At 37.1% G+C, this 14,484-nt stretch overlaps 2 protein-coding genes across 2 annotated transcripts in view; both read left to right on the top strand.

Annotated features, from left to right (window-relative positions):
• Positions 1-14,484, top strand: part of CADPS2 (Ca++-dependent secretion activator 2) — a 220,420-nt gene that overhangs the window by 12,274 nt on the left and 193,662 nt on the right. The window lies entirely within an intron of this gene.
• RNF148 (ring finger protein 148) lies at positions 9,138-14,441 on the top strand. Its single transcript, XM_010004316.1, is given in 4 exon segments — positions 9,138-9,191; positions 9,479-9,829; positions 10,079-10,150; positions 14,322-14,441. Coding segments are annotated over 4 exon segments (597 nt in total).

Genomic DNA, 14,484 nt, shown 5'->3' with positions numbered 1-14,484 from the left:
CCTTTGGCTTTACTCTGTCATCTGATACCTCTGCACTATCCTCCAGGGCAGCAGGGCAGCTGTTTCTCATTTGAGATGAATCTTTGAATTAGAAAATATCTTGCACTTTTGCCATTAATTAAAAAGTAGTCTTTTGCTTTTAAAATCTTACCATTTGTAATGAAAGCAAGTTACCTTTTTCCTTGGGTTTTGAGCTTTTGGTAGATCAATAAAACTTAACAGAAAACTATGAAAGAACCACACAGCCAAATATTCTACAAAACTTGAGTTTAAAAAAAGTTAATGGGCAATTAACAAATTTCCCAAACTTAATGACATCCAAGCAGCAGTGTAGAGCAGGTAGCAGAAATGTCTCATCCACCTGCTGCATATTCAAATGCCATTGATTTATTTGAGGAAATGCTTATTACTTAGTGTCCAGCATTCTTCTGTTTGGATACCAATGTAATAATAGAATAATATTTATATTAAGAATATTTGAACTAATGGAACTATTTAGCTCAGTCTTTGTTGCTTTTTAAAACTTGTATTTATTCACCTCTAAAACATATTTCTATACTATGCAAATCTAGTCCTGAAACAGTGGTTATTCTGGTTGAAATCAAGTGGAGAGAGAAACCCACTGCACTTCAGAGATGTTGAATAAGTACAAAATACCTAAATTACTAATTTATTTATTTTTCTTAATTTGTTCACTAACTGAGTAAGCATTATGGTGGAGGAAGGTAAAGCGGGTCTGGAATACATAGAAGCTTTAAAATTAAGATCTGTAAAAGCCACAGTAACACTTTTGCAGATGATTTCTATAAAGACATTCTTGAAGCACTGGAGGTATTTCACACATAGCTGTGTTACCCAAGGTGATCCAGCTGGATCAGCTGGATCATGGCATAGGCAGATGCTCTGAGCGTGGGCATAGTGAAATAAAATGCATTCATGAAGAACAACTACAAGGGAGTCTGTTTAAATTAGAAATTCAGCACACATTCAGCCAGTTACTAGGCCTCCAGCAAGGGACTCATCACAGTACAGCCTACAGAAATTTATTTAATCTGGACTACACCACCATATCAGACTACATTTTGGAGAAACACTATGGTTCTGATGCTGTGCATCTGAGTTGAGAGGGCTGTTTAAACTAGAAATCTCCCTAAATTTGTTAGAAAATCTGTGCCAAGTTTCAGCAGTTCCTGTACAAGGCCCAAAAGCTCACCTTCTGCCTTACATTGAGGTTGATTTAAAATTTTTGAGTTCCTGAGTAATAACCAGACATAGTGATCTAAAAAGCATGATTAAAACCAGGTTTTTCCAGTGGTCATCTCTTCTGCTGAAGGGGGAATAACAGGTCAAAACTCAGTGGGAATTTTATACACATTTATATATGTATTTATTTATGTTCTACCATGAAGTCTGTGTTTTATGCAGAAACTGCTGGTTTGATAATCAAATGCATACTCCCAAACAGAGGGCTAGTGAACTTGAATGGCAAGAAGCAAGAGGTTGCCATAAGCCGAGCTTAATGTTTGTTTCTCCAAATTTGCATAACTAATTGACAACTCATTAGGAAAGCTGAAAACTAGATGCAGGAAAATAGACTCGGTGCAGCAGAGGGAAGGTGTTGTTACAGCATTTGGGGAACAAGGAAACTTCAGCCACATTAAAAAATTATCCTTCAGTAGGGTAGATGGAGTAGTTTCTCAGGAGCCCTTGGGAATAACTTTCAGCTGGGTTTGTTGGTGTTGCCACTCATTTCAAACAGTGGTTGTGTTTCTGCAGCATGATGTTTAACTATTCCAACTGCAACCAGCGTAGCAATAAATCTTGTTGCTTGTTCTGGCTTCCTTCTCTGAGTGCTCCAGTCATCCCTCTCTTGTGTCTCCGTGCCTCACTGGATGGCTGCACTGCCCACTCTTGCACAGGGCTCCAACAGCTGGCCCCAAGGGGTGTTGCTGGATGGGCTGTGAGTTTTGTTGCTAGCCTGAGACTTCTGCCATGCACAAAGCACCCAGCGCTGCTCTTCAGGGCCCCTCTGTCTGCTAGCAGCATCCTGAGACACGCTTCTGGAAAAAGAAATTCCAGCAGGGTAGGGTCTGCTGTATTGTACTAAATAACAAACAAGATAACCAGATATAGGAAATGAAGGGATGTATCTAACCTCAAGGAAAAGATAGAAAAAGCAAACAGCCCACAACAGATCCCCCTCAAGCACCCCAAAACAAAAAAGGTAGTAATTATATTAAGAAATTATTCTAATCATATATGTTTTGTGGCTATGCATACTTCTTTGTAATAATGGAAGCAACAGTCTGAATTACAGGAAATACAGAAAATTTAGCTTCACAGTTAAAAGAGAAGACGTCATGCAGGCTACTGCTTTAAGTTAGAGAGTGGGAGAAACTTGTTTCTTAACTTCTGTTTCAGGGAGGGGAAAGTTGTCATAGAAAAATTATAGTTAGATGGCTTTGGCTGGGCATTTCATGTAGTTGATTGTAAAATACCCAACTCTTTTAAGGCTTCTTGCAATGCTTTTTCATACAGGGTAGAGTTCTAAAGTGAAGAAACTCTTTTGGGTCATGTAAAAATAGGATTTAAAGAGTAGAATTTCCATAGCAGCATTCTGAAGCTCGTCCTGCCTGTTTAGCTGGCCCTGTGCCTTGTGCTGGGAGCTTTTCAGCATGTTCTTGAGGAAAATGTTGCAAGGAGGAGGAGGTTTGCAAAAGTTTCAGTAGTCAGAGGGCTATATGAAAAAGATGGGCATCACCTAAGCCAGAAAAAAACTAGGTTACTGGTACCTAAAATTAGGAAAAGATTGTACCAGATTTTTTAGAAGTAAATCATAGGAGAGAGCAATCACTTCAGGATAATACTTTGTTTGTAAATGAAACCATTACATCATGTCTTAGAAAAAATAAATAGGAAAAACATGCCCTAGATTACTATTTCAGGGTTGTGGGTTTTTTATAAAACATAGATTTAAAAATCTATATTCTTGTATTTTCTAATGTCCTTGATTTAAACTGAAGCTGGGACAAAGCTGGTGTATAGCCCTATCTCAAATGCCATAGATAATGGCAAAAAGTAGCATCTTGCTTTTAATCAAGTAAACAGGGAAGAATTGCTGGAAAGCTGTACTGAATCTTTATTAAAATTGAAGCCAAGATCTGGTCAAACTTCAATATAAATCTGTTCTTGTTGCTGACATTAAAACGTAACTGCCTTTGCTGAAGTTTTAATTTAGTGTTTGTTCAAACCTAGCAGTGGCTGCTCAGCTGGATGTTGTTTTATTTTGGTGCCAGTTACGCTTTGCATCTCAAAGGATCAAATACTGAGAATGACAGTGAAGTTTTCATCCCTTTTGAAAATTTGTTTATGAGCTGTTGCTGTGATCGGTTCATTGCCAGTCTCTTACGTGATGACATTGAAGCTTTAATTGCTTCCTGGTTACAAGAGTGATGCTGCACCTTGCTCTCTGCCTGAGAGCTCCAAGCTTTTGGTATGATTTAATGCAGACAGATTCCAAATGCAACCTGCCAAGATACATATTATCTTGGAAGTTGAAGATGTTGAACTTGGCTCTGTCAGTGTGTGAAGAAGTACCTGTCAAAACCAATTGCATGCACTGAGCAAGGAGAACTAAGGCAGCTCCAGGTAATTCCACCTGTGTAGCTGGCCTGTGTTGTTGTAGATGTGTGCATCTTCCTAGTTGTTGCTGCTCCACTAGCACTTGCTGGGAGGTGGCAGTGCTGCTGTATTCCCATCTGTTGGGCTTTGTAGTTTATATCGAACATTCTTGTAAAAGCTCTTTCCTCCTTGACTTGGCAATAGATGGTTCACTTTTTCTCTACTTTGGCAGCTGTGCAATTTGGGGCTGCAGCAGCCGTAAGACTTAACTTTTAATAGGTTGCCTTTTGTTCCAGTTTTGTTCCTTCTCTTAATCTTTATCACTTATTTGTTCAAATTCACCAGCCTTTTCTCTGTTTCCTGATTGATGGTCTCAATTCTTAGTGTAACGGTGAGATAATCTGAATTATTTCACTGAGTGCAAGCATTAATTCTACAACACCAACAATATGAATTCTAAATACGTGGCATAATGCTTTTCTACTGATTTTTTTCGTTACTTAAATAGTGATTAAGATTCCACAGTAAATTAATCTGTTTGTAGTGTGTCTTCAAAGTTATGATCATTTGTAGAAGTGACCGTGATAAGGAGGTTGTTTCTGTGTATCATAAAATTTATGATTAAAATAAAAAACCTTGGGAGATTATTCTGGGCTTTTCAGACCATCAAATTATAAAATATGTGTTTGAAGATGGCAGAAGGCTCTTGGTATGAGTAATGTGTTTCAGAAGTTGGCAGACGAATACTGCAAATGTTTCCAAATAGCTTGACACAGAATTGAGTTACATTTTTTATAAAAACTACTTAGATCAGTGAAAGTCTGCTTCTTAGATAAGTAAGTGGGAAATATGTTTTCAGAATAGTCTAGAAGAAGCTGTAATAAAAATGAAAAATTGTATGCATTAGTGGAATTGTGAGTAGAAATTGAGTGGAATAACAAAGAAGTAGTAAAATAGAATACATTGTGATCACGACTTTGGTTTTGCAGTGTTTAGGATTTAGCCTTAGAGGTGACAAGAGGTGTGTGCTGTTCTCTCTGTGCTTTAAAAATGCATTAGAATGTTGACTAATAGGCTAGTCACAATAACCAAATAACTTAAGCCTTCGTGTAAGTAGCACTGTTTTTACAGCAGAAGGGTAATGTTTGTTTGTTTATTACATTTGACTTGTATACCACTTGCATTTCTTGCCAAAACACTTTACTGTCTTAGCTTGAAGATAATTAGGAATATCTGTATAGTTACTACAGGCATTTAAATGAAAAAAAAAACAAACACTAAAAATAAGCATGCCTTCCTGTATAGTTCTAGTTTATTTGAACAAGTGCCCATAATTGGAGAAAAGAGAGAGAATGAAGTTTTATTATTGTGAGTTTGAAACTGGACTAGGAGCAAACTGGAGAAGGAAAACTTTTCAACATCATTGTGGTTTTGCTTTTTTTTTCCACCTTCATTTGTCTAGTGGGTACTCATTGCTGCAAACTGTGGAGCAAAATGGTTCTTGGTTTTAGGGGGGATTAGATGAGGGTGCTCAATTACTAGAGCTCTATGAATTATTATTTTTTTTCTGCTGCTGTGTGTAACTGTCCAACAAAACTGTCCACTGTCCAATCTTGAAACACACTGGTTTGGTAACCAGATTTTGTGTCTTGGTAAACGACCAAAGTTATCTCTAAGAAAGAGGTTCCTCTGGCTGTAATTATTTCAAACTACCCCATTAACTGCAAAGGAAATTTCATAGGTTGTTCCCAACCTGGTTGCAGATTATTTTACCTCACCTGTAGCATTCTGTTGGACTTTGTGCAATATCTTAACAGTATGGGCACCATGGAGGTCAGGGACAGCGAAAGCTTGAGGGTTTGCAATTGCTGCTGTAAGAGGTAGAGGCAGTGACTGACTGTTGTGGCTGTAGGGAAGTCTCTAGGGAAGTTACTGTGAACTTTTGTGTCTTAAATCGTTTGCTCATTTAAATCCTTGCCATAGATTATACTGCTGGCAAGGCAAAATAACTGGTGAATGTATGAAATAAAGAAAGGTGTTTTTGACTTGAGATGTTATACTGAAAAATCATCTTTAAAATGGTCTAGAGAATACTGTAGTGGATTGAATTAGTATTTTCAAAAACTTAAGTACTCTAAAGAAAGAGCAAACTATGACTAAGAAGCCTCAAAGTTACCATTAAAGCTGTTTGGACCTTGACATATAGTTGGAATGCATAAAAATAAACTAATTTATAATAGTTTGCACTTGCATGCTGAAATCTAGAGGGATTAAACTGCAGACCAAATGTTCATTAATCTTCCTATTGAAGCATTGCTGTCTGAAGTGTAGCCAGCTGGGTGATTATTAAATCTAAAGAAGGATTTAAGATTCAGCATGCATTTTGAAGCTTTTATGTGTATTATAACTTTTCTACCAACGTCATGAATTGATCATCCTTGCGAAAAATTGATCAAGGAAAATGCATGATTGTTTTGACACAAAAAGATTACAGTTGATCATGGGAGAAAGAAAGGAAGGCTAATTTTTAAAGAAAGTTATATTGGAATAAAAATATTTATAAAACTTAAGTTAACAGCTAAATCCTATGTGTCAATGGCTTGGTGTCTAACAGCTCTGTATAACCTTTATACCACTTTCTAGAATAGAAATACATTCTAATGAGTGATGACATGGTATTGCTGTAAGACAAATAATAATGCATTTTAAGTGTAAAAACAAACCTAACTATTCCCCAAGCACTCCCATTTTCATGATGCATTGTCCCTACCTGCATTTTTCTCTCATATTCTGTTATTCATGTCTTTTAAAACAGAAACACATTGAAGTACAGAATGTCTTTTTTGAGGAGCAAGGAGGCAATTTCTGTAACACCAAATATGTTGTCATCACAAAGCAATTATTATCTACTGCATCAGCTGACACTTAAACTTGACTGTGTTGTTCCATCCTTTTTCCCTCTAAATAATTTGGAGTCTTCTATTTGGCCAGCTCAGAAATTTTCAGAAAGCATTTGCACCACTTGCCTTGAGATGCTCTGTAGAAGTCTCATTACTGAACACAGAATTACTGAGACTTCTTCCAACAACAGGCTGTTTCTTTTGTTTCAACAAACTAAGCATTACAATATTTTGAAATATGCAGATCTATTTCTGCCCTCCTTTTACCTGTTATTCAGCTAATTTCTCCCTGCCATGGAAAACTGGAAGATGAGAAACAATTTTTGTAATTACTTGCTTGTAATTGCTCTCATGCAGGGTCCAGCATGAAGGTATTCAAGCCATCATATTTAGGGAAGAGGATTTGCTTCTGTCTAGCTGCCAGTGTTGAATACGAGGCTGTGGATCAGCCCACACAGGTCTTGAACGATATGAACATTAATGGCCTGTGTGAGCAAAGTCAGCCAAGAGGAAAGCTGGTCTGCTTTGGTTCATTCAGGTGGTATTTAGAGAACGACTCTTCCAGAGTGCAGGTACCACCTGAGGGCCAGTGCCCTAGTGCACAGGGTCCCTCAACGTGCTTCAGACAGCCAGTGAACTCTGGTGGAAGGGGAGATTGTTCTCTTAAAGAGAAGATAGCAATGTCTGTAGAAAGTAGAGCTGTTTCGGAAGTATTCCATAATTATATTCATAAAGACAACAGTATATAACTTGCTATGTCTCACCAGGATGCAAAAACTATTGTTGCTGGGTTTTGCCTTGAAAGGAGGATAAATATCCTTGTTCAAAGGGGTGTCTGGAAAACTTTAATAAATCAATCTGGGAGAAAACACTGCTTCCGGGGGAAATAGTTCCGTGATTTTTTTTACGGTGATTGTCACTGTAGCTCTATTTGTTCTTGTGCCCAGGGCACAAACATTGCAGTACAAGAATCTGTGAAATGTGTAGCCATCAGGAACAGAAATTTGGGAAGACTTTGGGCAATTGCTTTTGCCAATTTGAAAAAGGAGGCAAAGAAAAAATCTTAGTCCACAGTTTTGTGCAGTGTGCTTAGAAGCATGTAAGCCTAAAGAGGTAGCACACATTTTAATTAGCAAGAATTTGGGGTTTGGTGGTTTTTGTTCTTAAAATATGCAGTTATGGAGGCTATTCTTCAAACTGGCAAAAGTTTTTTGTACATTGATCGAACTAACCCCAATTCTTGTTGTGATCCATTGTGATGCATTTTCGGAGTCCAGTAGAACTACTGAGGGCTGTGTGAGCTGGTCCCAGAGAACACTGCTCACACTAATGACTGAAATGGGAAATATTTTTATTCTGGTGGAAAAGGAAGGACTCGTAAGAAGTTGGCGAGAGCTGTTGACTGCCATGAGAGTTGCTAATGAGCTTTTGTATGAGGTGCTTTGAGGAACTGCTGTTGCAGCAGCAAAGGTATTATTTAATATCACACAGTAAAAGTCCTATGCTTTGTTTTGTGTCAAATAATGCTTCTAGCACAGCATGATGATGCATGTCACATCCAATTTTTAAATAAGAAATAAAACCTTTTAGTTCCTAGAAGCAGAATTACTGTATTTCTTTTGCAGAAATTTTAGGACTCAATTTAGTCCTGAAAATTGCTGGGCATTTAAAAAACTTATTCTGTGTGTCATACATAATTCCAGTTCTGGGAACTGTAAGAAGCACATGAGGAACTTGAGTGGAAAATACATCAGAAAAGCACATCAGAAACCTGAAAAGCATTCACAGCCTTGGGTATTCTTTGGACTTCCATCAAAGTCCTTTTTGCCCTTGCTCAGTCTTTGTCAGAGAAGTACTTATTTTATTAATTTATCTTTTTAAATTTTAATTAACAATTTCCAGTATGACATAGCTGCCATTAATCTTCATATAGTTCTAGCTTTTTTCAAACAAGCTTAAAGTAAAAAAAATACCCTTTAATACAAGAGTGATTCCTTAAGGACAAAATTCTGCCCTCTGTAGTTGTGTATCTGACGAGTTGATGAGGTTCTATGGAAAAAAAATTCCAAAGAGAAGTATCTATAAGCATTATCTGACCAAATTTTTCTTAGTTACATGAAAAAGTTCTGTTTCAACACTGGTATGGTATAAGAATGTGCCAAGTACCAGTTGCAGTACATGGGCATGAATAAATACGTAGGAGATATAGATAATGAACTACCTGGCTCATCAGTCTTTGTGAGCAAGTGTAGGAGTGAGAGTGTTTGGCCCTCATATAGCAATGCACTTATAACTTACATATGGAATACAGTTTAAAAGCTCTGGAAACACTGGAAAGGTGGAAAGTGAGGTGTCAGAGCATGAACGTACAGTGAAATTTGCTCTTTTTTTTAAAATTATTTTTTTTTGTCTTCCCCTGAGAGCATGATTAGACTAAACTTTGAAGTTTTATATGGAAACATTGATATTCAATGAATGTAGAATGAAAGTATTGTATAGTAACAATAACAAAGAGATTAAATTGGGGCAGCTGTTACCAAGTGGACAGTGGGTCCATCCTTACCTTCACCAAAATCTTTAAGTCTTATTTCTCTGCACTGAGCACAGGAGATAGACATGGCAGTACCACAGAACACAGGAGTGGGACGTGTATCCCACCTGTCTGAGGAGGATCCCACCAGATAAATGGCAGTCGGGCCATCACTGATGGAAGAAATATGGTGAAGCAACACGACTCCCAGCGGACTAAGCCTCTGTGACAAGATCCAGCTCCGACTGGGAAAAATGCCTCTAATGTATATTTCTTCATGAACAGGATATGACTGGGGCTTGGAGAAGAGTTGACAAATCCCACCAATGGTTATGTTTTGCAGTCTTGATGATGCCCTGTCTGCTTTGATCACAAGCCCATGAACTGCGAGTTGCTTGCCTAAGTGTTTTAGGAGTCAACAGCTGGTGGAGTCTTTGGAAGAAATACACCACTGAAGAATGTGTCTGAATTGGTGGTACCACCCAAATGACTACACTGCAGTGCTTGCAGCTCCTTAGCAAGCTTCAGCCGGCCAGCAGAAACAGAGACGTGGATAGTCCTGATTAGAAGGAGATAGTGGACTTTCACAGATGAAATAAAGTGTGCAGCATCAGTTGGAACAATTGGGGCTTATAAATGTCCAAGTGCAGGTAATGAAGCATTTCCTGTGGTCTGCATCAGTGCACAAGATTATGTTGTAGCAGTGATTGGTAGTCTGGAAGACAAAGACATTTTATGCTTGATTCAGAATGACATACAAGTAATCATAGCAATAGAGGTAGGAAGCTACCACAGCTTGGGTGAGCCATGATTTAGACAGCCTCTCTCTGTATAAGGCCTACAGTGTTTTGTTCCACCTGTTACTGGGCTGCAACATGTACAGTAGCAGAGCTTGGATCCAATGGTGCCAGAATTTAACAGAAGTGAAAAAGCTGTTGGGCAGCCTGAACTATGTGGTGTAAAGAAAGGTGATAAGGAAGCTGGTTCAGATGATGTCTAGTACGTCTGAAAGTTTACTGTCCCAGAGACAGTGTGCATTTTGAGCTGCAGCCATCGTTTCCACAAGAGATGCATTGAGACCCAGCTATTAAGACATGGGGTGAGTCTATAGTGCAAATGTGATCTCTTCTAAGCTAAAGCAATGACAGTGACTGTCAAAAATGAAGAAAAACATCTAGTTGCTCTTGTGGCAAATGAAGTTCCCAGCACTGCTTTACTTAATTAAGAGTATGTCGGTGCAGTTGCACTAATAGAAGGTGTACAGGGGCCACATGAGTAAAGTTTCCTTTTCAGAGACTGAGAAATCATTCCTTGGGTCCTTCTGCCCTTCTCAATGTCCTTTTGAATTTTAAAAGAATAAAGTTTTGCTTAAAAAATTCCTGTGTTACCACACAAAACATGTACTCAAAACATAAGAAGCTGTAATAGCTGAATTGAGTTAGTCACTAGAATGGATAATGGGTGAGCGTGGCTGACTGCAGTGCTTTTCTCTGTGTGTGTGTATACACACATGTTACATAGACACATATCCATGTATTTGTGTGTATATATATATATATATACACACACACATATTCCTGGAACTAAAAGTCCAGCTTTCATAATGTTAATATGAAAGCAATTTTACATTGAAAAAAGTGCTCTGTTCTAACTCATTACTACAAAACTGAGGATCTGTATTTTATAGCCCTGGATATGCCAGAGATGTGGGTGATGTTCTGCAAGAGGTTTGTATGTTAGACATAACATTTTTGCAATTAAAAAATAGAAGAGGGTTGGGGGATGAGTACTTTGTGTTTTACTTTGGAAAACAATGTTAGTATGAAAGTGAGATTTTGGTTAAAAATCCTAATATATATATATTCCACTTTTGAGGTAATGTACTGTTTAGATCACTTTTTTTTTTTTTTTTTTTTTTTTTTTTTTCCCCAAGTCTTTGCTTAAGAAGTGCGGTGGGGAGGTTAGATAATAAAGTTTCTCTTTGTCAAACTATTTTGCAAAGTTTTCTTTGCCTGAGAGTATTTGGAAAATAAGTTGGTCAGCACAAGCTCATTTGGTGCTGTGCCTGAGCTGAGTAAGGCTCTGCTAGAACTGATACATAAGCAAGTAGCTGAAGGGTCTTGTTTTACTGGTATATGTAGCAAAATTACAAATCTTTAATTTTTATTAATAACACAACTTATGCAAAAGGGTAGAAACATTATAGATATGTGTAACTATCATGTTGCGCTTTTCTTCCAAACTGACTAAAAAGGTGACCTTAATAAGAAACTTGACCAGTGTATGTCTTTAAAATGGAAAAAAAAAATAAAAAGAAAATGTATGAAAGTTTTTCTTGCATGGCCTAATGGGCCTCATATTTAATCTATCCAAAACTTTGACTCCTGTAAAATTATTTCTAAATAATATAAGGGTTTCCAAAGCATCATAGCTTATCTGCCAGATCTAGTTCCATCTAGAAACAGAATTCCTTATCCCCACCATAACTTTTTCAGTTATTTCATATCTTGCATTCGGACCTCTAATATTTTTTTTCTCCCCAGTTTCTCCTTAGTGTTGAGAGATTCGAGGTAACATTTTAACACTGGAAGGTTTTGAATTATTATTTAATTAGAACTAAGCCTAATGATCAGAGAAAGCAAATAAATGGAAGAAGATACAACAATTTAGTGGATGTGTTTCATTATCATTTTGCTTTAAGGATAAATAACAACACAAATACTTCCCCTCAGAGATGTTTGGGCTGTGCACATAATCCACATTGAAGAAAAGTGACAGACTATGTTAAAGGTACTACAAAATCTTACATATTTCTTTGTGAAAATAAATGCTGCCAAGAGAATAACACTGGTATCGTCAAGCGTGTTTGTATCCCTAGACTCTGGACCCACAGGTATCAGACAGGCGGACTTTCTGAAACAATAGTGGAAACAGTAACTCCACTGGCATGAAACTGATAGGATACCATTCTCCATATAGTAGCAATTCCCATAAACTTTTATATAGGATATATATATATATTTTAAAAGCAGTCATGAAATGACTCAGAAAGGCTTTGAAACTGAAGAGACATATCTCAATAAATGTAACTGAAGCAAAGGATTTTGCATTTAACGTGAAGTGTACCGTATGTCTTTCAGGAACAGGAATAATGAGACATTTAATAGCTTTTTAATGCATTTCACTGTGTCAAATTTGAGACACATATGGTACACTCTTAACTGAATTTCCATTCTCTTGTGGTTTTCTGTTGCAAAGTCTTGAAAATTGAGTCTCTCTGTTCAAATGTTATTATTAACATTATTATTATAAATGTTATTATTTTTAATTATCTCGAATACAAGTTGTTCATTTTAAAGATGAGGTTACGTGAAAAATTTTGGTAAACTGCTCGAAATGTAGTATGATAGTAGCTTTAGGTCCAATGGATTCCTTTTCAGAACAAACTGATTTTTTTTGTAGTCTGTTATTCACACCTTAGGTTTATATTTTTAGTAATTTCCTTTAGTATCAACCGTATATTTTGTGAAAGAATTCTTTTGGAATAATTTTTGAAAATCTAATAAAAATGCAATTTATGACCTGAAACACTTCAGAAGGGAACATTTTAAGGTTAGGAATACATGCAAATTGTATTCTGTATTTACACATATCTGTTTTTTTACCTAACATGAACATGCCATCTTTTTGTTGATATCAAGGGCACCAAGTGTTACAATAGTGCTCCACTTTGATGGGTAAGTGTTGAAAAAATGGAACAGATCTTTCATGCAGTCTCTTAGAAAATGAACTTCAGAGTCAGAAACAAGTTCTGAATTTGTCTCATTCATAAGTGAAGGGAAGCACTAGCAGCTTTTCAGACCTTGCATTCTGGATTGACAGTTTTGAATAATATGACTGAAGGAAGGCAATGAAAGGTGAATAGTACTTTGATGATCTTACAGTGTGTATTTTGCAGATAGTTTTTTTAAATTATTGAACTGATGTAGTTATGTTAGCAATGCATAGGGTCACGTAATCTTAGCTAAACATGAGATTTTATGGGGAAGAGCCTATAAATATTCTTAATTTCACTCTTTCTTCTGCATCTGCTCTCTCTCATTGGGTATGCAAACTAATGTGATGGAGGATTTAATGTTTTTTATAAGCAGTACAAAGTAGCTGAAGTTAGATTGAAGTAATCTTTTTTTAAAATGTTTTTTTTATGTTTACTTTCCAGTGAAGCTCTTGCAGGAATGAATCAATTGTAATTGCAGACTGTTAAAACAAGGAAAGGTTTAATATCTTTGCACCTGTTCTTGTTGATAAGCTTTACTGCTGAGTGGTATTTCTGACTATTATTTGTTTTGGATTGAGTTTCAATATTTGTGTAGCATTTTGAGGAAATTATATCAATGTTAATGGGCAGTAACCACATCAGGTCCTTTCGTGAATAAGAATGTAACCTTAATCCTTATGTTTCCAAAAAGGGAAATCCATCATGGTACAGTTAGAGCATAAAATGTGTTTTAGCAGATATTGGTGATTTATTTTTTTTTATAATCTGTCTGGGTGAGTGCTTTGAGGCTAAATCTGCAACCTTCTGTACAATATCAGTTAGGACATCTCTTGAAAGATATATTTTGTAAATAATTGCATTTTAAAATATGCTGCAGAGAAACATGCATCAACAAGTACTGAACTTCTGAATATGTTTTTCTTTATCTATTTTCACCTGTGTACTCTTCACTCCCCTGTTTTTTTAAGGGCTTCTCCTCCATCTCCTGCATTTTGTGTTTTCCAAGTGAACCACAGTAGTGGTTTAGGTGGGTTGTTATGTGCACCATCTTCCAACATATGACAGCATATATTCAGAGCTCTTCAGTACTGTCATCCCTGTTCATTGTGTTTCCATAACTCTTGGTGACTAAAATGATTCTCTGAAAATTCATAATTTACTCATCTGCCACTTCATAGCATCTGACTGAAGAAAGCAAACAGAAAGGTGATGGATAGGAAATCTGTTTTGACTGTGTGAACTTGCATCTGTTCTCTGCATTTCAGCTGTGCTTGAGTTGTTGGTGTGGCACCCCAATGGTCCCCCAGCAGCCAAGCCTTGCAGAGTGGAGGGCCTCAACCCATCTCCCTCTGCTGCAGGAAGCCAGGTGGTTCTCTCAGAGTTATCCATTCAATGGTCTAATGCAGTGTATTCCTTGTCCAAGACACACAGCAGTTGTTTACAGGGCTGGTCCTGCTGCTGTGGTCATATTTTTGTTGGTTGCGTTTTGTAGAGTAATGGTTTCATGGATCTTGCTACTAGGAAGGAGCTGGCCACGCACTGGCTGGGAAGATCAACCTTGCCAAGGCCTGTGTTTGAAGAAGAGGTGAATGCAACCATCCTTGAACACTGACCAGTTCTTATAGAATGTTGATGCTGATTTTATTTGTTTATTG

This window comes from Chaetura pelagica, unplaced genomic scaffold (genome assembly GCF_000747805.2).
Source record: "Chaetura pelagica isolate M959 unplaced genomic scaffold, ChaPel_1.0 scaffold68, whole genome shotgun sequence".
In the NCBI taxonomy this organism is placed as follows: domain Eukaryota; kingdom Metazoa; phylum Chordata; class Aves; order Apodiformes; family Apodidae; genus Chaetura; species Chaetura pelagica.
The sequence above is the reverse complement of the archived record's forward strand: the minus strand, read 5'-3'. Positions and strand labels throughout refer to the sequence as shown.